The sequence below is a fragment of the Triturus cristatus genome, chromosome 11, assembly GCF_964204655.1.
Source record: "Triturus cristatus chromosome 11, aTriCri1.1, whole genome shotgun sequence".
Lineage (NCBI taxonomy): Eukaryota > Metazoa > Chordata > Amphibia > Caudata > Salamandridae > Triturus > Triturus cristatus.
The window spans coordinates 1183752793-1183779292 of NC_140594.1; the positions used below are offsets into that span (position 1 = coordinate 1183752793).

Below are 26500 nucleotides of genomic sequence, written 5' to 3' on the forward strand. Positions count from 1 at the left end.
ATATGGGAGAGGCGGAGATCAGAGGCCTCTGGTCTCCGGCGGAGTCTCGTCTCCACATCAACTTGTTGGAGCTGAGAGCGATCCGACTTGCACTGAAAGCCTTCCTTCCCTCTGTCAGGGGAAGTGTCGTGCAGGTGTTCACGGACAACACCACCGCCATGTGGTATTGCAACAAACAGGGCGGGGTGGGGTCGTGGACCCTTTGTCAGGAGGCTCTGCGCCTCTGGACATGGCTGGAACACCAGGGCGTCACCCTAGTGGTTCAACATCTGGCGGGCTCTCTGAACGCCAGAGCAGACGAACTCAGCCGCCGGTGCATGATGGATCACGAATGGCGTCTGAACTCAGAAGTGGCGCAAGGTCTCTTTCAGCAGTGGGGAGAGCCTTGGTTAGATCTATTCGCCACCGACGAGAACGCGCAATGTCAGCAGTTCTGCGCGTTGGAATTTCCAAGGCGGCGCACGCTCGGCGACGCTTTTCGTCGCGAGTGGAGTTGCAGTCTGTTGTACGCCTTTCCGCCTATACCACTTCTGCCCAGAGTGCTGAAGAAGATCAGGCACGACCGGGCCCAAGTCATCTTGGTGGCTCCGGATTGGGCACGAAGGTACTGGTATCCCGAGCTACTCAGTATGTTGACCGATCCTCCGATTCGCCTGCCCCTTCGGGAGGATCTTCTGTCGCAGCAGCAGGGGACGGTCCTCCACCCGAAACTGTCCAGCCTCCACCTCCATGCGTGGAGATTGAGCGGCGGCAGTTGATCCCATTTGACTTTCCTCCTGAAGTCTGTGATATCATTCTGGCAGCCAGGCGTCCCTCCACAAAGACGGTATACGCCTGCCGGTGGAACAAATTTGTGGCATGGTGCACAGCAAAGGCTGTGGATCCCCTTTCCGCCCCTCTTTCTGAGGTTCTCCTCTTTCTTCTTTCTTTGGCCCGGCAGGGCTCTGCCCTGGGCACCCTGAAAGGTTATCTTGCTGCCATCTCTGCCTTCTTGCGGCTTCCTGATCAGCCCTCTCTTTTCAAGTCCCCTGTAGTGTCACGCTTTCTTAAAGGCATTACTCACACGTTCCCTCCTGTCCCTTTTGTAATGCCTCAGTGGGACTTGAATCTTGTTCTCACATTTCTGATGTGCGCTCCTTTTGAGCCCCTTCACAATTGTCCTCTTCGTCTTCTGACTCTTAAGACTGCTTTCCTGGTAGCTATCACCTCGGCTAGACGGGTGAGTGAGCTCCAGGCTCTTTCGTCCAAGCCTCCTTTTCTATCTGTTCATCCGGAGAAGGTTGTCCTTCGGCTTCGTCCTTCCTTTCTACCGAAAGTGGTGACCCCCTTTCATCTTGGGCAATCTGTCACCTTGCCCACCTTCTTTCCGCCTCCGCATCCTTCCAAAGAGGAAGAGAGGCTCCACCGTCTGGACCTGAAACGTGCGCTCTCTTTTTATTTGGACCACACTAAACAGTTCCGGGTGGACGACCAACTTTTCGTTGGATACATGGGTGCTAAGAAGGGGAAAGCTGTGCACAAATGGACCATCTCCCGGTGGGTCGTTTTGTGCATAAAAATCTGTTATTCCTTGGCAAGAACGGTCCCTCCTGTTGGGCTGCGAGCCCATTCTACTCGGGCCACAGCGGCTACTACTGCTTTGGGACGTGGAGTCCCTTTGCAGGATATCTGTCAGGCGGCAACGTGGGCTTCGCTACACACGTTTGCCAGGCATTATTGCCTAGACAGCCAAGTCCGGAGGGATGGCTTCTTTGGCCGTTCCGTCCTCCAGGACTTTCTGGTGTGATCTTGGTTCGCAGACCCACCACCGGGGTTGGTATTGCTTGGGTATCTATTCTAAGGTGAGGAATCTAACTAACGTGTTTCTTTCAGATGAACAAGTTACTTACCTTCGGTAACGATGTATCTGTAAGAAACATTAGTTAGTTAGATTCCTCACCGACCCACCCATCCTCCCCGTTCTGCGAACCGACATCTAGGGTTAAGGTTATCCTTTTCAGGCCCCTAGATTTTTTGGCACCAGTATCAGTCTCTTGCATGGCTCTGCGTTCCTGGCGCGGAAAGCTATGTACAAGAACTGACGTCAGCGCGCGAGGGCGGCGTCTAAGTACTCCGACGTCATTCCGGCGCACGACGCCAACGACGGACGCGAAGCCGCAGACGACGCCTAGCGACGCGCAAGGGGTATTGCTGACGAAAAATCATCCGGATCCAGTCTGACGCCTGGGGATATTCTAAGGTGAGGAATCTAACTAATGTTTCTTACAAATGCATCGTTACCGAAGGTAAGTAACTTGTTCGTTGGTGCACCAAAGGTGGAAGCAGAGTTGTCTTTGTTGGCGTTGCAAGAAGGATAGGAATTAAGGACATAATTAGGGGGAGAAAGGAGAGGAGCGAGGCGGTGGGGCAGAAGGAGAGGGGAGGAGTGTGTGGAGTCATAGGGATGAAGGAGGTTTGGGAGGAAGAGAGGGGAGGGGGTGGGAGAGGTCCTGGCAGCTAGGTGAGGTGGCTGTGAGTGTACCTGGCAGAGTTAGGGGGGTTGGGAGAAAGCGAAGTTGAAGAAAGGAAGTGGTTCTGCTCGGTACGAGGGAGAGAAAGGGTTACCAGGGGGGGAAAGGGGGTAGCACAGCATTGCTGGAGGAGAGTGGGCAAGGAGAGAGATGGAATGGATGTGTGGGGAAATCGGGGTACATAGTGAGGGGAGGAGGGGGAGGAAAAGCGGAGAGGAGGAGGGAATAAGGTGAACGCAAGGAAAGTTAACTAGGGGAGAAGGCTGGAGGAGAGGTGAACTAAAGAGGGGGGGCGGCCGGTAGGGATAGGGGGGGGAGATGAGAATGGGGTGCAGAGACAGTGCAGATTGGGCGAGGAGCGTGTTAGCTAGAGGTAAGGCTGAAGTGAAGAGGGGGGGCATACTGTGAGGGGGGAAGAATGGGAGGGGAGGGAAGAGGGTCGACCTGTGCCTCCCAAGGGTGCAGCCTATTGGAGAGTGGCGGGGGGGGTCAGGGGAGGAGATAGGGAGTAATTGGTGGAGCTAGATGAAGAGTCAAGGGATCACCCTGGTGTGTGTGGGGCGAATCTCCCAGCCCCATACCTGGCAACTTGAAGACCAGTCTCACTGTGTGAGGAGAGGGCGGGGCTTTGTGCCGAGAAGTAACCTAGAAGGCACGTTTGAGGCCCCCCCCCCAAAAAAAAAATCTTGCTGGTGCCGATGTCCTGGGGTGTTTTCACACCCCTTAATGGACGTTGGCAGTTAAAATCCTCGGAAAACGAGCTGAAAACCACTATTTACAGTGGATTCCAGCTCGTACTCCCTGCTTCAGTGTGGTAACGCTCCTCTCGATATGATATTGTGTGTCACACTGTTGCATCGTGTGAGTTGGCAGGTATGCAGTCCTTTCCCTCGAAATAAAGGGTAACTCACGCCTGGCATCAGTAGCCCCCCCCTCCAAGCTCCAGCCCGTCTGCACACAGCCTGGGAGGTGCCCCTGGCTCAGCCACCTCGCTGATCTGCCCCGTCACTTTCCATGCTAGTGGGATGCCCCCGTCCCTGGCTCAGATGTGGGCTCTGGGCACTTACCTCAGTCACTTTCCATGCTAGTAGAGTGGGATGCCCCTGCCCCAGGCTCAGATGTGGGCTCTGGGCACTTCCATCTGTCACTTTCCATGCTAGTGGGATGCCCCCGTCCCTGGCTCAGATGTGGGCTCCGGGCACTTACCTCAGTCACTTTCCATGCTAGTAGAGTGGGATGCCCCTGCCCCAGGCTCAGATGTGGGCTCTGGGCACTTCCATCTGTCACTTTCCATGCTAGTGGGATGCCCCCGTCCCTGGCTCAGATGTGGGCTCCGGGCACTTACCTCAGTCACTTTCCATGCTAGTAGAGTGGGATGCCCCTGCCCCAGGCTCAGATGTGGGCTCTGGGCACTTCCATCTGTCACTTTCCATGCTAGTGGGATGCCCCTGTCCCTGGCACAGATGTGGGCTCCGGGCACTTACCTTCGTCACTTTCCATACTAGTAGAGTGGGATGCCCCTGCCACAGATGTGGGCACCGGGCACCTCCATCCGTCACTTTCCATGCTAGTAGAGTGGGATGCCCCTGTCCCTGGCACAGATGTGGGCTCCGGGCACTTCCGTAGCCTCCATCCTTCGACGTCCTGAGCGAGAGCCCTCCCGCTTCACCACTGTCTTGGCACCAGGCCTGGCTCCAGGAATTTTTAGTTGGGTGGGCCAAGGGTGCATTTGGGTGAGCCACTGCGGGCTCAATTTGTCGCTTCTTGTGGTAGCCTACAAGCCCTAGATTACATTCTATCTACTTGCAGACAGTCGCCATGACACAACGGATCGATTCTGTGTGCATACAGAGCATGTGGAGAGTTATTTGAAAGTAAGAGCGATGTCTGGATCTAAGTGCAAACCCTCAAATTCCAACAGGCCAGGCTTAAAAACAAGTGCTTCCAGGCCCGATTATCTACTTTTCTACCATCCCTCTCCTGTGCACCTTATCTCACAGCTGACCTTGGGCCCCAGCCCCACATCAGCCACCATCCAGCTGTACTTTCATTATTCCCGTAAAAAACATTAGTAAAATCACCTTCAAACTTAAAACATTGAATATAGCAGTAAATATAATTAGCACGCACTTTAAATTATGCTCCTCAGTTGCCCTAATGACCCGACTGCTGATTAAATAAAAACAGAAAGGCCATGACAGGGCCAGCTTTAGCGCTGATGCGAAAGTCTTTTTTGGCGCCCAACCAATGACCTCTTTTTCCGCAGATACCATTGCTACTACCCTCCACCAGTGCCCCTCATCTCTCCCTAGCACCCCCCTGCACCCCATGACCTCTTCCTCGGATTCCCTCACTGCCACCCTCCACCAGTGCCCCTCATCTCGCTGGAGCCCCTTCCCCTCATGACCTCCTTCTCAGACTCCCTCACTACCACCCTCCAGCAGTGCCCCTCATCTCTCCCTAGCTCCCCCCACCACCCCATGACCTCTTCCTCGGATTCCCTCACTGCCACCCTCCAACAGTGCCCCTCATCTCTCCCTAGCGCCCCCTCTACCCCATGACCTCTTCCTCGGATTCCCTCACTGCCACCCTCCAACAGTGCCCCTCATCTCTCCCTAGCGCCCCCTCTACCCCATGACCTCTTCCTCGGATTCCCTCACTGCCACCCTCCAACAGTGCCCCTCATCTCTCCGTAGCCCCTCTCTCATATGCATTTCATTTCTTGTATAGCGCTTCTCATATGAGTGTAGGGTGTCACAGTACTTTATATCACACACACATTATACAGGGACAATGAATCATACAAGTGTGTAGTTCAGTCTATAGGGAATGTCACATAAACCAATGAGGATTACAAGGATTACAAGGTGTAGGAATCACATGGCACCCATACTGGTGGGCAGTATATGTTAAGAGGGTTTGGGCTGGGAAAGCACAAACTCAGGATTTAAAGCATACCCCTGTGGTTGGGGGTTGGCTTTACTAATAAAAATGTATATCGGCCCAAACTCTTCTTAGCAACATTAAAATAATGAAGGACTGGGGAGTTTCTAACTATATAGTAACACAAAAAAAGTGAAGTTCTAACTATACCATTCATGTTTGTCTGCAGCTCTTTGATGACAGTTCATAGGTCACTGTCCTATGTTAGGATTGTAACTTCTGAACTGCAAGTAACACAAGAATCTCTGTGACAAAGGCGTTAACCCACTGAGCTATCCACATAAAGTACAGCTTATCTGCATTTCAAAACTACCAACAGGCAAAGGGCTGCTCTCCAGCAGGATCATTAATCACTAGTTCTCTGGACATGTTTTATTGTTGTCTTGCATCCATGGCCATGATAATGCTAAAAGCAATTTAAGTGAAGCATACACACAGTATATGCCTTTCTGGTCCTGTGCAGATTTATAAAATAAGAACAAAGAGTAACACATTCTCTTACCTACTCCTTGTGTCACAGCCTGATCTGACAGGCAGCTGCAGGAGTCAGGAAAGGTGAATCACAATAAACAAACTTCTTTTCTCAAATGCTGAACAGAAATGGAAATATCCACGCAGCACAGGGCGGTAGGCAAAAGTTACTCGGTGTCAAATAAAGAATTTGTTCCCTTCGCCATGCCCCTATTGTACTTGCACGACACAGCGCACCCGAGCCCAGGCCCAATAACGCATCTCCCAGCATATGAAAAAAGCAACGTTCGGAGGAACGTTTTAAACTAAAGTGCCCATTTTCTATTGGCCTTCATGTCCTCACTGCGAGGGCCAAGGCTCATGTTTGGGTGGGCTTGGCCCACCCTCTAGAACCGGGCCTGCTTGGCACCGACATGGTGCCCTGTGTGGTGTTCCAATGTACACACTCCTGTCACATGCTGGGTGCCCTCCCCGGATGCGCCCACTCCTTCATAATCCAGTGCGAGGGGTACCCACCCCTGGCACAGACCGTGTCCTCTGTGTGCTGTGCCCATGACCGCACCCCCGAAAAGCTTCTGTCCCTGTCTAAATAAAGATGTTACCCACCCCTGGCATAGACGGGGTGCACTATGCCCTTCCCAAACCCCTGGTAGCTTCCACCCCTCTCCATCCTCTGTCAGAGATAACCCACCACTGGCACAGGCGTGGTGTACTGTGTCCTCCTCGCCCCCTGGAAGCTTCCACCCCTCTCCATCCACTGGCAGAGGTTACCCACCCCTGGCACAGGCGGGGTGCATTGTGTGGTGTGCCTTCCTCGCCCCCTGGAACCTTCCAGCTCGCTCCATTAACTGGCAGAGGTTACCCACCCCTGGCACAGACCGTGTCCTCTGTGTGCTGGTCCCATGACCGCACCCCCGGAAGCTTCTGTCCTTGTCTAAATAAAGAAGTTACCCACTGCTGGCACAGACAGGGTGCACTGTGCCCTCCTCGTCCCTTGGAAGCTTCTTCCCCATGCACCGTCCGAGGTTACCCACCCCTGGCACAGACGGGGTGAACTGTGCCCTTCCCAAACCCCTGGTAGCTTCCACCCCTCTCCATCCTCTGTCAGAGATAACCCACCGCTGGCACAGGCGTGGTGCATTGTGTGGTGTGCCTTCATCACCCCCTGGAGGCTTCCACCCCTCTCCATCCACTGGCAGAGGTTACCCACCCCTGGCACAGGCGGGGTGCACTGGTTGCTGTGCCCTCATCGCCCCTGGAAGCTTCCAACTCTCCCCATCCACTGTCAGAGGTTACTCACGGCTGGCACGGGCGGTGTGTACTGTGCCCTCCTCGTCCCCTGGAAGCTTCTTCCCCATGTACAGTCCGACCGTACTCACTCCTGGCACAGACTGGGTGCACTGTGCCCTACCCACACCCCTGGAAGCTTCTACCCCTCTCCATCCACTGTCAGAGGGTACCCACTGCTGGCACAGGCGGAGTGCAGTTTGTGTTGTGCCCTGTCCCCACCCCTGGCAACTTCCAGCCCCTCCATCCATTGGCAGAGGTTACCCACCCCTGGCACAGGTGTGGTGCACTGTGGGTTGTTTCTCTGCCCACACTGCTGGGAAGATGCTGTCTCTCTCCATGCACCGTCAGAGGTTACCCAACGACCAGCCCGCGTTCACTGTTCCTTGCCCACGCCCCTGGAAACTTCCAGCCCTCTCCATCCACTGTCAGAGATTACCCACCCCTGGCACCGGCGTGGTGCACTCTGCTATGCCCCCTGGAAGCCTCCACCCCTCTTTAGCCACAGACCGCAGTTACCCAACCCCTGGCACAGGCGGGGTGCACTGTGTGATGTGCCCCCCCCCGCCCCCTGGAAGCTTTCACCCTCTCCATGCAGGCAGCGAGGGGACACCCATCACTGGCACAGGCGTGGTGCACTATGTGATGTGCCCTCCTCGCCTCCTCGAAGCTTCCAGCCCCCTACATTTACTGTCAGAGGTTACCCACCCCTGGCACACACGGGGTGCACTCTGCTATGCCCCCTGGAAGCCTCCACACCTCTTTAGCCACAGTCCGAAGTTACCCACCCCTGGCACCAGCGGGGTGCACTCTACGCTATGCCCCCTGGAAGCCTCCACGCCTCTTTAGCCACAGTCCGAAGTTACCCACCCCTGGCACAGGCAGGGTGTACTATGTGATATGCCCTCTCCCTTCCCTGGAAGTTTGTAGCTCTCTCCATACACTGTCCGAGGTTTCCCACCCCTGGCACTGACTGGGTGCACTGTGTGATGTGCCCTCCTCGCCCCCTGGAAGCTTCCAGCCCCCTCCATCCACTGTCAGAGGTTACCCACCCCTGGCACAGACTGTGCACTCTGTGCTATGCCCCCTGGAAGCCTCCACACCTCTTTAGCCACAGACCGGTTACCCACCCCTGGCACAGGCGGGGTGCACTCTGTTCCGTGCCCTACCCACACCCCTGGAAGCCTCCACCCCTCTCCATACAGGCATCGAGTGACACCCACTCCCCTGGCAGTGACAGGGGGCTCTGTGTACGGGGATCCGGCTGAGGGCTCGCCCTCCTGAGCCCCTCCGAGAGGCCCGGCCGGAAGGAAGCCTGCGACGCGCCAGCCCCGGCCTTTGGCAGCCGATCAAATGGTCTCTACTGTCCGGGAATAGCACAGAGCCGGCTGTGTTCGGCCCCCGGGGGAGGCCCGGCCTGTGCCGCCCCGCCGGGGTGCCCCAGCTGTGCCAGGAGCTCCCGTGCACACTCGCCCTGACGCGGGCCCATGGATGCGCCTTTGGACACTGCGCGCACAGCCGCCCCGTGGATCAGCGCCTCGTGTACGGCTCTCAGGCTTCAGTGAGGCGCCTGGATTATTTCTGGAGTGTGTGGATCGTGCTGGGGCCGGTGACTGTTCGACTGCCCCCCGAGGATGGCCTAAGGAGGCAGCCGGTGCCACCCAGCGGGCAGGGCATTGAGTCCACCATGCGGACCTGTCTGGGCGCCGTTCGCAGGATCCGGCTCGGTACAACCTTGCGCAACACGTGGGATGTTTAGGGGCCCCGCGGACCCTGTACCGACCCCGCCCTGCATGAGCCCGTCTGGCCTCCCTCAGAGGGGGATGTCGCTGCTTCGCATTAGAAGATGCCGGGTCTGCCAGGGCGGGAGGGACCTGCGGCCGTCCCCAGATGCCGTCTGCAGAGGAAAGCGCCTCGCTCACTTGCTCCAGTGGCGGCGCCGGAGCAGGGGTGCCTCAGGCCGCTAAGCTGAGATCTGTGCCGCCAGTTGTGGGCAGTGCCTTTCACCTCCCAGACCGTGGGTCGATGCTGAGCTGAGATCCGTGCCGCTGGGTGTGGGCAGTGCCTTCCACCTCCCTGTCCCATGGGTCATGAGAAGATGCGGAGCTGATACCCTTGCTGCTGGGTGTGGGCAGTGCCTTTCACCCCTTCCCATGGGTCACGAGAAGATGCGGAGGTGAGATCACAGGGGGGTTGGATTATGTTCAGGACCTTTCACCTCCCGGGCCGTGGGTCACGAGAAGATGCGGAGCTGAGATCCTTGCCGCTGGATGTGACCAGGACCTTTCACCCCCTGCTCCCAAGGGTGACCAGAGGATGCTGAGCTTCCATCACAGGGCGTTGGATTACAATACGACCTTTTAGCTCCTGGACCTGTGGGTCACGCAGCGGATGATAGGCTGGGATCCTGTGACGTTGGATGTGGTCAGGACCTTTTAGCTCCCGGACCCCTGGATTAACAGAGGAGGCTAAGATGCAGTCTCAGGGCCTGGGATCATTGGCTGAACCTTCCTCGTCCTGATCCCAAGGGCGACCAGAAGATCCCGAGATTCCAGCGCGTCGTCGTATGGCCAAACCTTTCACCCGCAACTACCTTGACCCGCAGACCTCGAACTGACCTCTTGCGGCATTTAATCTGAGGAGGACTTTTAACCTCCCATCCCAAGGATCAGCAGCTGGAGGAGATCCATGACCACCAGATCTTTGCAGACCCTTTATCTCTGGATCCCAAGGATCAGCAGTGGATCCTGAGCTTCGATCCCAGAGCACCGGATTATTGCAGGGCCTTCACCTCCGGATCCCAAGGATCAGCAGTGGATTCTGAGCTTAGATCCCAGAGCACCGGATCATTGCAGAGCCATTCATCTCTGGAACCCGAGGAACAGCAGTGGATCCTGAGCTTAGATCCCAGAGCACCGGATCATTGCAGAGCCATTCATCTCTGGATCCCGAGGATCAGCAGTGGATCCTGAGCTTAGATCCCAGAGCACTGGATCATTGCAGGGCCTTCACCTCTGGATCCCAAGGATCACCAGTGGATCCTGGGCTTAGATCCCAAATCACTGGATCATTGCAGGGCCTTCACCTCTGGATCCCAGGGATCAGCATTGGATCCCGAGCTTAGATCCCAGAGCACCAGATCTTTGCAGAGCCATTCATCTCTGGAACCCGAGGATCAGCAGTGGATCCTGAGCTTAGATCCCAGAGCACTGGCTCATTGCAGGGCCTTCACCTCTGGATCCTAAGGATCACCAGTGGATCCTGGGCTTAGATCCCAGATCACTGGATCATTGCAGGGCCTTCATCTCTGGAACCTGAGGATCAGCAGTGGATCCTGAGTTTAGATCCCAGAGCACTGGATCATTGCAGGGCCTTCACCTTCGGATCCCAAGGATCAGCAGTGGATCCTGAGCTTAGATCCCAGAGCACCAGATCTTTACAGAGCCATTCATCTCTGGAACCTGAGGATCAGCAGTGGATCCTGAGCTTAGATCACAGAGCATCGGATCTTTGCAGAGCCATTCATCTCTGGATCCCAAGGATCAGCAGTGGATCCTGAGCTTAGATCCCAGAGCACTGGATCATTGCAGGGCCTTCACCTCCGGATCAGCAGTGGATTCTGAGCTTAGAGCCCAGAGCACTGGATCTTTGCAGAGCCATTCATCTCTGGATCCCGAGGATCAGAAGTGGATCCTGAGCTTAGATCCCAAAGCACCGGATCTTTGCAGAGCCATTCATCTCTGGATCCCAAGGATCAGCAGTGGATCCTGAGCTTAGATCCCAGAGCACTGGATCATTGCAGGGCCTTCACCTCCGGATCACAAGGATCAGCAGTGGATTCTGAGCTTAGATCCCAGGGCACTGGATCTTCGCAGAGCCATTGATCTCTGGATCCCGAGGATCAGCAGTGGATCCTGAGCTTAGATCCCAGAGCACCGGATCTTTGCAGAGCCTTCACCTCCGGATCCCAAGGATCAGCAGTGGATCCTGAGCTTAGATCCCAGAGCACCGGATCTTTGTAGAGCCATTCATCTCTGGATCCCGAGGATCAGCAGTGGATCCTGAGCTTAGATCCCAGAGCACTGGATCATTGCAGGGCCTTCACCTCCGGATCCCAAGGATCAGCAGTAGATTCTGAGCTTAGATCCCAGAGCACCGGATCTTTGCAGAGCCATTCATCTCTGGAACCTGAGGATCAGCAGTGGATCCTGAGCTTAGATCCCAGAGCACTGGATCATTGCAGGGCCTTCACCTCCGGATCCCAAGGATCATCAGTGGATCCTGGGCTTAGATCCCAGAGCACTGGATCATTGCAGGGCCTTCACCTCCGGATCCCAAGGATCAGCAGTGGATCCTGAGCTTAGATCCCAGAGCACTGGATCATTGCAGGGCCTTCACCTCCGGATCCCAAGGATCAGCAGTGGATCCTGAGCTTGGATCCCAGCACACTGGATCATTGCAGGGCCTTCACCTCCGGATACCAAGGATCAGCAGTGGATCCTGAGCTTAGATCCCAGAGCACCGGATCTTTGCAGAGCCTTCAGCTCTGGATCCCAAGGATCAGCAGTGGATCCTGAGCTTAGATCCCAGAGCACCGGATCATTGCAGGGCCTTCACCTCCGGATCCCAAGGATTAGCAGTGGATCCTGAGCTTAGATCCCATAGCACCGGATCATTGCAGGGCCATTCATCTCTTGATCCCAAAGATTTGCAGAAGTTGCTGAACTGGGATCCTGGGTGTTGGATCGAGGCTGGACTGTTCACCTCCTGACCGTGTATCTACGAGCTGAAATCACAGGGCGGTGGATTCTGGGTTGGACTTTTGTTCTCCCCATCCCAGGGTTTAGCAGTGGATCCTGAGCTGAGATCTCCGATTACTAGATCTTTGCAGGACCATGTGCCTCTAGATCCCAGGGATCAGCAGAAAATGCCAGAGTGAGATCCTGGAGTGTTGGATCAGGGCAGGACCTTTCGCCTCCCCATGACCAGGATCCAGAGTAGATCCTGAGCTGAGATCCCCGGCCTTGGATCTTCACAGGAACTTCCACCTCCCTTTTCTGAGGACTGCAGAAGATTCTGAGTAGAGACAATGGGGGTACCGGATCTGGGGGTTTCTTTCCTCTCCTACAGACTGGAGGAGTAAGCTGATCTGAGATCCCAGGGACCGACCCTGGACTCCTCCCGATGCCAGGGCTCACCAGTGGACAGTGAGTGGAGGCCTGGCCTTCAACCCCTTGTTTCTTTGGGGGGGGGCTGAGACTCCGTGGTTGTTGGATCCTGCAGAGGATTCTGAGCGGATCTCCAAGGACGGTGGATCTCATCAGATCTCCCATCTTCTGAGCTGGACAGCGAGGGAACGTTGGATTGTGTTCTTCCAGTCTTCGTCTCACAGCTCCGCAGTGCCCTTCAGACGGAGTCAAGGCGCTTTGAATCCCAGTGTGTTCTTCCAGGCTTCAACCCCCTGATTCGCAGTGCCCGTCAGCCACAGAGTCAAGGCGCTTTGGATGTAGCTGACTTTTCCCATCCTCGCAAACCACAGGAGGACAGTGACTTGAGATCCCAGGAAATACACCAGGGCCCTGTCGTCTTGGGAAAAGACCGGAGTACTGATTCCCAGGGCAGCATGGCCCCCCCACCATGGGAAGCCCAAGCATGGCCTCGTGACTGAACCCTGAAAGTGCAGGATGCGCACAGGAGCCGAGGGTCACACATGGCGCTTTCCCAGGAGGTGGCCGCCATCTTGTGAGAGATGAACCTCGAAGGAGACAAGGTGGACACCTGGAATAACCCAATGGGAGCGTGCTGGGCAGAAAACTGAAGGAATCCTTAACTTGCACCCCCGCCTGCCCTCCATTCGCACCCGCAACCCTCTCCGCTGGCCTTGAAGCCCACTGCAGTGGTCCAAGATGAAGCGCTTCGAGGCACTGAGGAGAACCTTCCCGTTCCTGGCCCACTTTCGAGTCTACAAGGTAAGTCTGGGAAACTTGTTACTTTTCCTGTCATTTAATAACATTGGCTTGAACAAATAGAAGCGTAGCTGACGTCAGCTCAGCTGTAAATAACAAAACAACATGGCGGCACACCCGTCCGTCACGTGTGTAATTCAGACACTTGCACTGTAGCGTAGCGCTGCGTGTCCGCCAGGGTGGGACTGGGACAGAGAGTAGACCCCAGCACCAAAATAAAAGTGTCCCACCATTAATGAATTAGAACACTAAAAATGGACCCACGTTTGCAAATTAATAAGTTTTGAACTTTTAAAGCCACACTAATTGTTATGCAAGGGTTAGAAGACTGCATGGATGCCAGATTGATGGAGGCAATCTTTGTTTTAATATCTGTAAATCGACAGTAACAAGCATTTGCAATGCAATAGGTCTCGCATTTTTGAGAGTTTAGGCTATTGGCATTGTAAATGACAATGCCTTTTATTTATCTGTTTTGCTAATTAACACATGAATAAAAGGCATTGTCATTTACAATGCCAATAGCTGAAACTTTTGTAAATGTGAGAAGAGGGTGTCCCCTGTGTTTTCACTTTCAGTTTTTATTAACAGTTTGGTGTCATGCCTAAAAAGGCTATACGAACAGTTCGTATACACACATAATTCACATCATATTAAAAGGTATACTTTTGCAACTAAGACAATTTTTTTAAAACGTATATACAAATATACATTACCCGCCCACATGCAAGCTTTTAAAATCAACAAGTACTTGTTTTAACCCTGACCTTTCTATGTATAAAAGTATGAAAAAACATTAAAATCTCACCTAATTCATAAAAAAATGACAAACCTTAACCCCATGTCAGGGATGTTAGGGGAACATTTCTTCCAATTTAATTCCATAACAGGGTTAACATTATCTCTGTGCAAAATACAGTCGGGTTCGGTGTAAACTTTTTCAATAATTCCACTGATGCGAGTATTTTTATCTCGCAGGCAAGTAATCTGTAAAAAAAAAAAAAAACAGTAAAATAAAAGAATTGCTAAATATAAAAAAGTGTCTTATATTACGAAATAATTACATTGTAATAGGAGAGAAATTCATTCAACAGTCCCCTATAAACCATATGCCCTTTAATTAAACAGACATTAACATTTTCTATACTGAAAATAATCATTTATGAATGTATAGAAGGTGCTTTTTCTTTTGTGGAAGGTTAGACAACAAAGTGCACAGTGCTTGTCCTGTTATTATTAAGAAAGATTACCTTCCAGCTTGTCCCCTGTGCTTTGTGCAGTGAGATGGGGCAGGGTGCCAGAGAGTAGGAGGGCAGGCCGGAGTATGGGGGGGGGAGGAGGGTGGGACTTACGTGGGGCAGAGGAAGTGACATGGTGTCTGGCTGCAGTTCCTTGCAGAGGAGAAGGACACATGCATATCACAACATAAAGGGAAAAAGTTGCATTTAGGAGGGTGTGTCGCATAAAACAAAAAGTGAAAAATGCAAAAGGGAGTCGGTTGTTAGTTACTGGGGTACAACTAAGTGTCTCCTGCTAACAGTTGCAGCCCAGACCTACAATGGTTTCAGGCAGTAAAATACACCCCTGTAGTGCCAAAAGTTTGTGGTGCTATGTTCATATAATTTTCTGCTCCGCCGATATGGACGCACTCAACGTGGTACTCCTTTTAACATGGGTGGCTACAGCTATCGTCATCAACCTGTTGGCCATCTTGCATAGGGCCCCGAATCAGAGACCAAGTTACCTAGTGCCGGCTTCTAGCTTGGAGCAGGGTCCTAGGTCTCCCCTCTCTGCAGTCCTCCCAGGGACCCCCTGCTGTCAATGGGTGCTACCACATATTGCGCCAGGCACCCCTAAAGGGACAGAGCCCCCATATTGCCTGACCACAGTTGGTAATCTACCACCTTGGGTGCATATGCTGTGTACTCGAAGGTTAGTGTGACCGCAGCAGCTGATCGGAACTTTGCACAGATACAAACTTATTGGAGCCTGGCCCTAGCGATTTAAGTTAATGTGCTTTTAAGGATTTTTAGGTACGTGCCTACTAAACAGTGAAAGTGTTGCTGGTTGCGAGGCATTGTGTAGCTTAACTAGAACATAGAGGGGCTTGGAGCCTGCCCATTGCTTACCACTGGTTGGCTTTCCTTGTCACTTTCATTTGCCTGATTCATATTGGTGTCCCAGCTTGTCAATCTTGTGTTTGTCCCTCCCATGGAGCATTGCTTCTTTACAATCTCTAATTGGCTAACATCGCTGCTTCCACTGCTTGCTTTTCAAGCACTACTTTTTAGGTCGAAGCCTACCAGACATTGCAGCTGTCTGATCCCAAAGACATATTGGGGACATTCTGAAGGCTTCGCTGGGAATGCATTCCGTCCACGGCTTACCATTGGCTTTGTGTTTTGTAGCTCACATTTGCTTCCGTTCTATTAACTGACTTTGTTTTAGGCCATCCAGCATATCTTTGTCCCCCCAGGGACGCATTTCCTCTTTACCACCTCTCTGACTAGCTCCTTGTATTCTTCCACAAGGGCTCACTTTCCGGGAACTCTTTCTTTTATTTTTTTTTCCCGCGAGGCATTTCGTGAGCCTGCCTTGGTTTTCAGCTGTCTCCCTTGTACCCTGGTTCATGAAGCAGCTTCTGCAGTTTGCGAGTTGTAATATACATACAGTATTTCTTTGAAAAGATTTCCTATGAATGACTGATTCTACTGCTATCTGGCACTAAGAGTTTATGAATCCTACACGGCCGCGCAGGAGTTCAGAAGATGAGCAACAAAGAGCCCTTTCAATTTTGTTTTTATCTTGGCACATTTGCTGTACTTCGAAGACAGAGGTCAGATTTCATGCTTTGTCGTCTGACAAACTGCTTTTTATTCTGTTAAAAGGGAGGTTGGTGTTTACTTTTCCTTCTCTGCCTGCAGAATGCGAGGGTTTTCTAAAGTGAGCGAATCCACAATCTTGCTGGGTTCAGGGAGTGTGAAAGGAAAGGCTGCAAGATGTCAATTTATTTCTAGCATACATCAATATTTAAATACTTGTAAATGAACTGTACAAATATTTTGCTATATATTAGAAATTAGGAAAGCACAACTTGGGCACTTTTTTTTGTAATTCTGAAATGGGGTGTACGCAATACACATGGAGATGCTCAAATGAAATATTTGCTGAAACCCGGTTTCCGCATACTGCCGTTTGTACGCTGCATAGTTTTATCAGTAGAACTGTATGTCTGTGCAAATTTAGTGGTCATTTCAGTGGAAAATGGGCTGTCTGTAAAAGATGTTGCGCGGTCACACCTTGCTTTAGTAATATATTTGCAGCAGTGTGCGTCAAAATGTACCACCAGCTACATACTACACCCTTACCACTCTCCTGCTGAATACATTTACTACACTTGTGCGTTGTACGACACATGCATTTTTCACAATCCCTACGACTTAAGTGATATAGCGTTAATAGGCAGCATCCCCACTCTGAACATTGTTCCAGCACCACTGCGGCGTTTCAATTGCGAAATATCATTCACGTATACGCCCTAATTTTTACCCTTCCTTTCAACCATCGTGTTTTTAAGCAGGCTTTAAAGGAAACCGCGTACTGTAATTTAAGTAGCATTTGCTCAACTATCAGACATGCACTTCTCCGCTTTTACTTCAGTATTAAGTTTGAACACACTAGTGCTGAAAGACTCGTCTTCATCAACGCATCATATACACAGATTAATGTATTTATTAGCATCTTCAATTCATGGAACATTATTAAACATTAGAACAGATGTTAAAAGGACCTGCTGAAACCGTGCAGGGACACGTTCAGAGGACTTTTCACACAAACCTAAAAATAGGCAGCGATATAAAAGAAACAAAGGAAGTGTGTGTATGCACATTACAAACGACACTTAGAACCACCACCCAAAATGCTCCTTTTTCAGCAACACTGGTCGTGCAAGTCTCCAAAAAGAAGGCGGTTGTTGTCGAAGAGTTTTTATAGGGCTTTTTACCATAACTGAGCGTTTCTAAGCACTCCTAATGTTTACAGATAAGAGACTAAAGGCATAGGGAGATTGAGAGGTCTAAGATTCTGTTTCATTCCAATTCCGTAAACAAGTTACTTCCTTTATACACTTGACTAACTAAAGGTAGTGATAACGAGCAGGGAAGGCGTACTTCAGGGTGCTGTAAATGGAAAGCAGCTAAGGTGAAGCATCACACAGTATTGTCAAATCTGCGTCTCTTGTAGAACCTAGGGGCATCATTCATGGAATGCAACCCTAAAAAAACTCCACAACACAGTCTACGCCAAGTGTATGCTTCGCTCCACCCTGTATTCCACCTCTCTCGTTACGCCCTCGCTGTTGGCTTCTAAGCGGCCCTTGGACATACCACACAACATATTGTTTGGCCCCTGAGAAAATGTTTACAAGTAACCATTGTGTACCGAATCACTAAAACCATTGTGAGACCTATTGGCGTTGCCAATGCTTGGTTCTTTTGTGTGAAGCATTCCATTAGAGAGTGCGTGTTTTCAAGCTGTCTCGCCCGTCTACATATCCCTCCGTGCACTCTGTGTGACTCTGTTGCTCATCTGCTTCTCTCCGCTCTCCTTGCTCTTGTTCTCGCCCATGTGCTTCTCACCATTGCCTTTCCCACCGCATACCCGCGTTGCTTTCTTTCCCCAACCCCGGTGTTGTTTTCACTCGCCAGCCCCTGCGTTGCTTTCACTCGCCAGCCCCTGTGTTGCTTTCACTCGCCAGCCCCTGTGTTGCTTTCACTCGCCAGCCCCTGTGTTGCTTTCACTCGCCAGCCCCTGTGTTGCTTTCACTCGCCAGCCCCTGTGTTGCTTTCACTCGCCAGCCCCTGTGTTGCTTTCACTCGCCAGCCCCTGTGTTGCTTTCACTCGCCAGCCCCTGTGTTGCTTTCACTCGCCAGCCCCTGTGTTGCTTTCACTCGCCAGCCCCTGTGTTGCTTTCACTCGCCAGCCCCTGTGTTGCTTTCACTCGCCAGCCCCTGTGTTGCTTTCACTCGCCAGCCCCTGTGTTGCTTTCACTCGCCAGCCCCTGTGTTGCTTTCACTCGCCAGCCCCGTTGTTGCTTTCACTCGCCAGCCCCGTTGTTGCTTTCACTCGCCAGCCCCGTTGTTGTTTTCACTCGCCAGCCCCGTTGTTGTTTTCACTCGCCAGCCCCGTTGTTGTTTTCACTCGCCAGCCCGTTGTTGTTTTCACTCGCCAGCCCCTGTGTTGCTTTCACTCGCCAGCCCCTGTGTTGCTTTCACTCGCCAGCCCCTGTGTTGCTTTCACTCGCCAGCCCCTGTGTTGCTTTCACTCGCCAGCCCCTGTGTTGCTTTCACTCGCCAGCCCCTGTGTTGCTTTCACTCGCCAGCCCCTGTGTTGCTTTCACTCGCCAGCCCCTGTGTTGCTTTCACTCGCCAGCCCCTGTGTTGCTTTCACTCGCCAGCCCCTGTGTTGCTTTCACTCGCCAGCCCCTGTGTTGCTTTCACTCGCCAGCCCCTGTGTTGCTTTCACTCGCCAGCCCCTGTGTTGTTTTCAATCGCCAGCCCCTGTGTTGTTTTCAATCGCCAGCCCCTGTGTTGTTTTCACTCGCCAGCCCCTGTGTTGTTTTCACTCGCCAGCCCCTGTGTTGCTTTCACTCGTTAGCCCCTGTGTTGCTTTCACTCGTTAGCCCCTGTGTTGCTTTCACTCGTTAGCCCCTGTGTTGCTTTCACTCGTTAGCCCCTGTGTTGCTTTCACTCGCCAGCCCCTGTGTTGTTTTCACTCGCCAACCCCTGTGTTGTTTTCACTCGCCAACCCCGTGTTGATTTCTCTCCTCAGCCCGTGTTGTTTTCACTCGCCAGCCCCTATGTTGTGTTCTCTCCTCAGCCCTGTGTTGTTTTCACTCCCCAACCCCTGTGTTTTCTCTCCTCAGCCTTCGTGTTGTTTCAATCACACCCTCTTCCAATCTGTGGCTTTTGCGCCCCCTGAAACCACTCCCGTTGCTTTCGTGTCCCGTCCCATATTGATTCGCTGTCCCCCCCACCTGTTGCTTCGCTGTCCCCCCACCTGTTGCTTCGCTGTCCCCTTTACCCTACCATGTGCACCCCTCTCCTGCATGTACCTGTGCACCCCTCTCCTGCTTGTACCGTGGGCACCCCTCTCCTGCATGTACCTGTGCACCCCTCTCCTGCATGTACCTGTGCACCCCTCTCCTGCATGTACCGTGGGCACCCCTCTCCTGCATGTACCTGTGCATGCCTCTCCTGCATGTACCCGTGCACCCCTCTCCTGCATGTACCCCTCTCCTGCATGTACCCTGTGCACCCCTCTCCTGCATGTACCCTGTGCACCCCTCTCCTGCATGTACCTGTGCACCCCTCTACTGCATGTACCGTGTGCACCCCTCTTGTGCATGTACCTGTGCACCCCTCTCCTGCACCCCTCTTGTGCATGTACCTGTGCACCCCTCTCCTGCACCCCTCTCCTGCATGTACCGTGGGCACCCCTCTCCTGCATGTACCGTGGGCACCCCTCTCCTGCATGTACCGTGGGCACCCCTCTCCTGCATGTACCGTGGGCACCCCTCTCCTGCATGTACCTGTGCACCCCTCTCCTGCATGTACAGTGGGCACCCCTCCTGCATGTACCGTGTGCACCCCTCTCCTGCATGTACCGTGGGCACCCCACTCCTGCATGTACCGTGGGCACCCCACTCCTGCATGTACATTGGGCACCCCTCTCCTGCATGTACCGTGTGCACCCCTCTCCTGCATGTACAGTGGGGACCCCTCTCCTGCATGTACCGTGGGCTCCCCACTCCTGCATGTACCGTGGGCTCCCCACTCCTGCATGTACTGTGGGCACCCCACTCCTGCATGTACCCGTGCACCCCTCTCCTGCATGTACCGTATGCACCCCTCTCCTGCATGTACCGTGGGCACCCCTCTCCTGCATGTAGTGTGCACCCCTCTCCTGCATGTACTCTGTGCACCCCTCTCCTACATGTACCCTGTGCACCCCTCTCCTGCATGTACCCTGTGCACCCCTCTCCTGCATGTACCTGTGCACCCCTCTCCTGCATGCACCGTGTGCACCCCACTCCTGCATGTACCGTGTGCACCCCTCTCCTGCATGTACCCTGTACCCGTGCACCCCTCTCCTGCATGTACCGTATGCACCCCTCTCCTGCATGTACCGTGTGCACCTCTCTCCTGCATGTACCTGTGCACCCCTCACCTGCATGTACCGGTGCACCCCTCTCCTGCATGTACCTGTGCACCCCTCTCCTGCATGTACCGTGTGCACCCCTCTCCTGCATGTACCGTGTGCACCCCTCTCCTGCATGTACCCGTGCACCCCTCTCCTGCATGTACCGGTGCACCCCTCTCCTGCATGTACCGGTGCACCCCTCTCCTGCATGTACCAGTGTGCACCCATCTCCTGCATGTACCCGTGCACCCCTCTCCTGCATGTACCGTGTGCACCCCTCTCCTGCATGTACCGTGTGCACCCCTCTCCTGCATGTACCGTGTGCACCCCTCTCCTGCATGTACCTGTGCACCCCTCTCCTGCATGTACCTGTGCACCCCTCTCCTGCATGTACCGTGGGGACCCCTCCTGCATGTACCGTGTGCACCCCTCTCCTGCATGCACCTGTGCACCCCTCTCCTGCATGTACCTGTGCACCCCTCAGCTCGGTGACTCAAACCTGAGTGACCAGCAGTGATAATACACGTCTGCTAAGGATGCCAGTCCCGGAGGTGGACTCTGCATTTTATATTATTGTACAGCTCAATCCTCCTTCTGGTAAAACCCTCTAAAGGTGCAGTCCTGGAATGCTTCCGTTGCAAGTCAGTTCTCTGGGACCTGTGGGACTCGAGCTAGTAAGGAGTCCTTGTAAACAAGTCCCTCAGACAACACATGGCGACACGGGCTGCGTCACTTCCGGGCGGTGTGGAGTCAGCCTGCAGGCACAGGGCGCCACCCAGCGGTGTCTGTGTGCACTGCTAGGAAAACTCTCCCTGAAGCTCACTGAAGTGTCGAGCGCCTCCTTCCTAAGGATAGAGGGGTCGAAGAGCCCCGGCTTACTCTTGGATAGTGTTGGAGCGGTTAGGGTTGGAAGGAGCTTTCCCCCCCAGATCAGAGGTAGTGTCAGGCTGGGCAGCGCCAACAGATCTCGCATCTGGGCACACCTTGCCATCCCTGTAGCTTTTGGCTAGTTGCCTGTCCCCTTCAGGTCACATCAGCCCCAGATCTGACTGCATATCCCAGCTGGGGAGAGCTGGCAGCTTGTGACCCAGCCCTTTCCCTGTACACCTGTGTAGCGCTACAAGTGAAAAGGAACTCTAGGCGCATTACGTGGCACAGAAACAGAGGGATTTTGGACTGTGCCACTGCTTACTCAGTCACTCCAGTTTACTTCGGAATGGAACTGTGTCCCCAAACGCCCATTGCTTTCTGAAATCTGTATTCAATCCTGTTTGGACAACTGGAGACACAAGATGTGGGGGTGGGCACATGATCTGAGATGGGGGTGTGGGCACGTGGTCTGAGATGGGGGGGGTGGGCACGTGGTCTGAGATGGGGGGGTGGGCACGTGGTCTGAGATGGGGGGGTGGGCACGTGGTCTGAGATGGGGTGGTGGGCACGTGGTCTGAGATGGGGTGGGCACGTAATCTGAAATATGGAAGTGGGCACATGGTTGAAATGTGGGGGAGGTCTGAGATGTGGATGTTGGGTGGGCACGTGGTCTGTCTTGTGTGTCTAGTCATCACCTTGCTTTTGGCCACAGACATTGGTTCAGGTGTCTCCTCTCCCTGGCCGCAGACTGATCTGCCGGAAGTGGCTGTCAGGAGGGAAGGTAAAAACAAGCATTGGCATAGCCAATAGGTCTCGCCTTTGGGACCTTATAAGTGTTTAGCCATGCAACAGTTGCATAACTAAACACTTATAAGGTCCCAAAAGTGAAAGTGATCGCGATCAAACATCAAAGCGGCCGTGCGGCCGTGAAAGTAATCGCGGTAAAAGTGGCGCGCGCGCCCGCACACATGCACTATAGCTCTAGGCTGGCCTGGTAGCACTTTTTGGAGCCCTCTCAATAAGTTTCAGCAGACCAGCGCATGCGCTGGGTCAGGCGAGACCTAACGAAGACACATTCCTGCCCTGTGGGAGGAGCTGTGAATCCAGACCACACATGTGCACCTGTCTTACAATAGTGCCCTCTGGGTGGCAGCAGAGGACAAAGAAAAGCAGCCCAGAGGGTGCCAGGACATTTGGTGAATGAGATGCAACAGACCCTGCAGCATGGTGACGTCATACTCCCTGTGAGGCCCTGCTCTGAGGTCCACCACTCCTGTTTTCCAAGCAGTACCTCACAGATACCCCTTGGCCTCCTAGAAGGCCATGTTGTGAAGTACTGCACAGACTTGAGCAAGCAGAGGTAATCTCCTCACTGAGTGGTGGAGGTGAAGACACCTATGCCCTACAACTGTAGTAGCCTCGACCACCACCGTTATGTGCGTCATGGTCTCACCATAGGGCCGTAGTTTTACAGCGTTAATCTTTTCTGGATTCACATGCTGTGCATTATTCTGCCATCCAGTGGTTGGCCATGGGACCGTAGTTACCTGTGGTAAAAGGAGTACCTCTTACAGTGTGCCTCTGTCTCCCGAGAGAGCCTTGAATTCAGTTGATGAACACCCAAGAGGCCTGTAGCACCTGTTCGGGGACTCGACAGACACAGTCTCCTTCACTTAAAAACATACCATGGAGTGAGGCGCACCGTGACATGCGGGATTGTGCCAAGAACTTCACAATACGACTGCCTTCCAGCGTGCCATTGTGTGTGGTAGCATAGCCCTTGGACATATATTGTATAGGGTACCAGAGATGCTCTGAGAACGGGTGAGCCCCATGGAGACCCTGTTCATGGACTATGCTGGACGTGGACTTCAGCCATCTTCACACACATGCAGCTTTGACCCGCGTGTCATGGTGAGGCCTTTTCCGATGTGGCCTATCTGCAGGTCACCAGATCATAAAATGCCATTTGATCATGTTTTGGGGTGTTTCAGAAGAGGGGTGCTCTGTGGGGACAGTAATAGTCCACCAGCAGTGTGACATGGGTTAGGACTGTTTTTCCTTTCTGAGTCTTAGCAGCCTATTGCATCCATGTCTCTCTATGGTATGTCTGGATCCAGTAAGGCTTGGTTTGTTGGGGTTTTGCTGTTCTCAAGTGGTGCTGGATCTTACGATGGATGTCAGAGGAACACATACTGGGCAGCTCTAGAAGTCTTCGTCTTTAAGGTTCCTAGAGATGGTGCTATCTGAGATATACTAATGGATGTTATGATGCATGTCACATGGACGTGAATCGGGTGTCTCTTGAAGTCCTGGTGCCTATGGTTCCTAGAGATGGTGCTATCTGAGGTTTACTGATGGACGTTACGATGCATGTCAGATGGACTCGCACCCGGCGTCTCTAGAAGTCCAGGTGCTTACGGTTCCTAGAAATGGTGCTATCTGAGGTTTACTGATGGACGTTACGATGCATGTCACGTGGACGTGGTACTGGCCCTCTAGAAGTCCAGGTGCTTACGGTTCCTAGAGATGGTTCTATCTGAGGTTTACTGATGGATGTTACGATGCATGTCAGATGGACTCGCACCCGGCTTGTCTAGAAGTCCAGGTGCTTAAGGTTCCTAGAGACTGTGCTGAGGTTTACTGATGGACGTTACGATGCATGTCACATGGACACGCACCCGGCGTCTCTAGAAGTCCAGGTGCTTACGGTTCCTAGAGATGGTGCTATCTGAGGTTTACTGATGGACGTTACGATGCATGTCAGATGGACTCGCACCCGGCGTCTCTAGAAGTCCAGGTGCTTACGGTTCCTAGAAATGGTGCTATCTGAGGTTTACTGATGGACGTTACGATGCATGTCACGTGGACGTGGTACTGGCCCTCTAGAAGTCCAGGTGCTTACGGTTCCTAGAGATGGTTCTATCTGAGGTTTACTGATGGATGTTACGATGCATGTCAGATGGACTCGCACCCGGCTTGTCTAGAAGTCCAGGTGCTTAAGGTTCCTAGAGACTGTGCTGAGGTTTACTGATGGACGTTACGATGCATGTCACATGGACACGCACCCGGCGTCTCTAGAAGTCCAGGTGCTTACGGTTCCTAGAGATGGTGCTATCTGAGGTTTACTGATGGACGTTAAGATGCATGTCAGATGGACATGCACCCGGCGTATCTAGAAGTCCAGGTGCTTACGGTTCCTAGAGATGGTGCTATCTGAGGTTTATTGATGGATGTTATGATGCATGTCACATGGACGTGGATCGGGTGTCTCTTGAAGTCCTGGTGCTTATGGTTCCTAGAAATGGTGCTGTGTGATGTTTACGGATAGATGTTACAATGCTTGTCAGATGGACATGCACCCGGCGTGTCTAGAAGTCTAGGTGCTTACAGTTCCTAGAGATGGTGCTATCTGAGGTTTACTGATGGACGTTACGATGCATGTCACAAGGACACGCACCCGGCGTCTCTAGAAGTCCAGGTGCTTACGGTTCCTAGAGATGGTGCTATCTGAGGTTTACTGATTGACGTTACGATGCATGTCACATGGACTCGCACCCAGCGTGTCTAGAAGTCCAGGTGCTTACAGTTCCTAGAGATGGTGCTATCTGAGGTTTACTGATGGACGTTACGATGCATGTCACATGGACACGCACCCGGCGTCTCTAGAAGTCCAGGGGCCAGATGAACACTGTTTTTTGTGGTCGGATAGGGGCATTTGGCCCGTTTGTGACCGCAAAAAACAGATGCACAATGTACTAACCCTATTTTGCGAGTTGCTAAATTGGAAGGTGCATGCAAATGCCATGTATAAGTGTTTTGGGACCACATTTGTGGTCGTAAAAAACTCGCAGTTTACCACCTACCTCTAGTAGGTGGTAAACCATTCGCGAATGGGCAGGAGTCCCCAGAGTACCCCTGCCCCTTTGTGAACGGGCGCGCAAATATTTTTCAAGAGCAGGCAGTGGTTCCAAGGACAACTTCCTGCCCTTTAAAAATTAAAATGAAAAGTTTCATTTTTCTCTTCTTAAATGCAGCCCGTTTTCCTTTAAGAAAACGGGCTGCATTTAAAAAGAAAAAACTGCTATATTGACAAAGCAGTTCCAGACATGGTGGTCTGCTGTGCCAGCAGGCCACCATCCCTTGGAGTGCTAGCCAATCCCAATGGGGTCACAAACTTCTACAGCCTCATTAATATTCATGAGGCATGCAATTTGCGACCCCATTGGGACTCCCAAACAGTGTCTGAGACACTGTTGTACATTGATTTTTGCGACTGGCAATTTGTCGCAATTTGCGTGTCCCAAAATTCAATAATCGTACATCTGGCCCCAGGTGCCTACGCAGCCTAGAGGTGGTGCTATGTGAGTTATATGGATGGATGTTGTGAGGAATCTCAGAGGGACGTGCGCCGGGTGCTTAAGGTTCCCGAAGATGATGCTATGTGAAGATGGATCTTACGATGGATGTCAGATGAAGTGGGTTGAGTGTCTCTAGAAGTCAAGGTGCTTGATGTATTTAGATATTGGAGGCCTATTGATGGACTTCCAGTTCAATATCTGAAGCTCTGAATTTTTCTGTGTTGTTTTACATGAAGATTTGGAGGAGTTGAGTGTTAGGAGGTATCTGGAAATAATTCTCTTTGACCAATCATTCCCTTTTTGAGTTCCCGGTGGTTCCTTGTTTTTGAAGAGTTGTGTGAACTGGTTTCCACTTCTAACTTGAGGTGGGCGAGCCACTGAAAACTCGAGCCTGAAGCCCGGCTCTGGGTCAGCTGTAGGACCTGTGTGTCCTCATGTAAAGCAACTGGTGCTATGTAAAGCGCTCTGATACCCGATACCTTCGGATCAAGTTGGCGCTATATAAAACTCCATTAAAAAAAACCAAAAAACCTCAATCCCATAACGAGCCGAGCTTTCACACGGCTTCTGCTTGCCTTCTTTATGGCGAGAGATGCTGACTTTAGAACTGGGAGACCATGTGCAAGTCTCGGTGGCGGCACAAAATCCTGTGATTCTGGGCAAACCTTTTAATCTTCTTGTCTAAAAATAAAATATGAATGTGACTTTGTATATTGTAACTGTTGCTCATGTAAAGCCCGCCAGTACCTTCGGGCCGAGATTGCGCTACATAAAAACTGTAGAAAAATGCACAAAGAGGTAAAATCAAACCATTGACATAAGGAAAGACAAATCGATGCTCATTTACTGGCTGATTTGTACAAAGTGAAGCCAGAAAACTGGATAAATCATG

At 52.5% G+C, this 26500-nt stretch overlaps 1 protein-coding gene across 13 annotated transcripts in view; it reads left to right on the forward strand.

Moving 5' to 3' along the window:
- Positions 1 to 26500, forward strand: part of TNK2 (tyrosine kinase non receptor 2) — a 430040-nt gene that overhangs the window by 230608 nt on the left and 172932 nt on the right. For 5 of the 13 annotated variants that reach the window (XM_085635984.1, XM_085635988.1, XM_085635994.1 and 2 more), the window contains exon 1: positions 8585 to 13180. The exons of the other annotated variants lie outside the window; for them this stretch is intronic. In XM_085635984.1, coding sequence (XP_085492110.1) covers positions 13118 to 13180 — 63 coding nt within the window. In that variant the 5' untranslated portion in view covers positions 8585 to 13117. Of the gene's footprint in view, positions 1 to 8584; positions 13181 to 26500 lie in introns of those variants that run through there. 13 annotated transcript variants of the gene reach the window in all.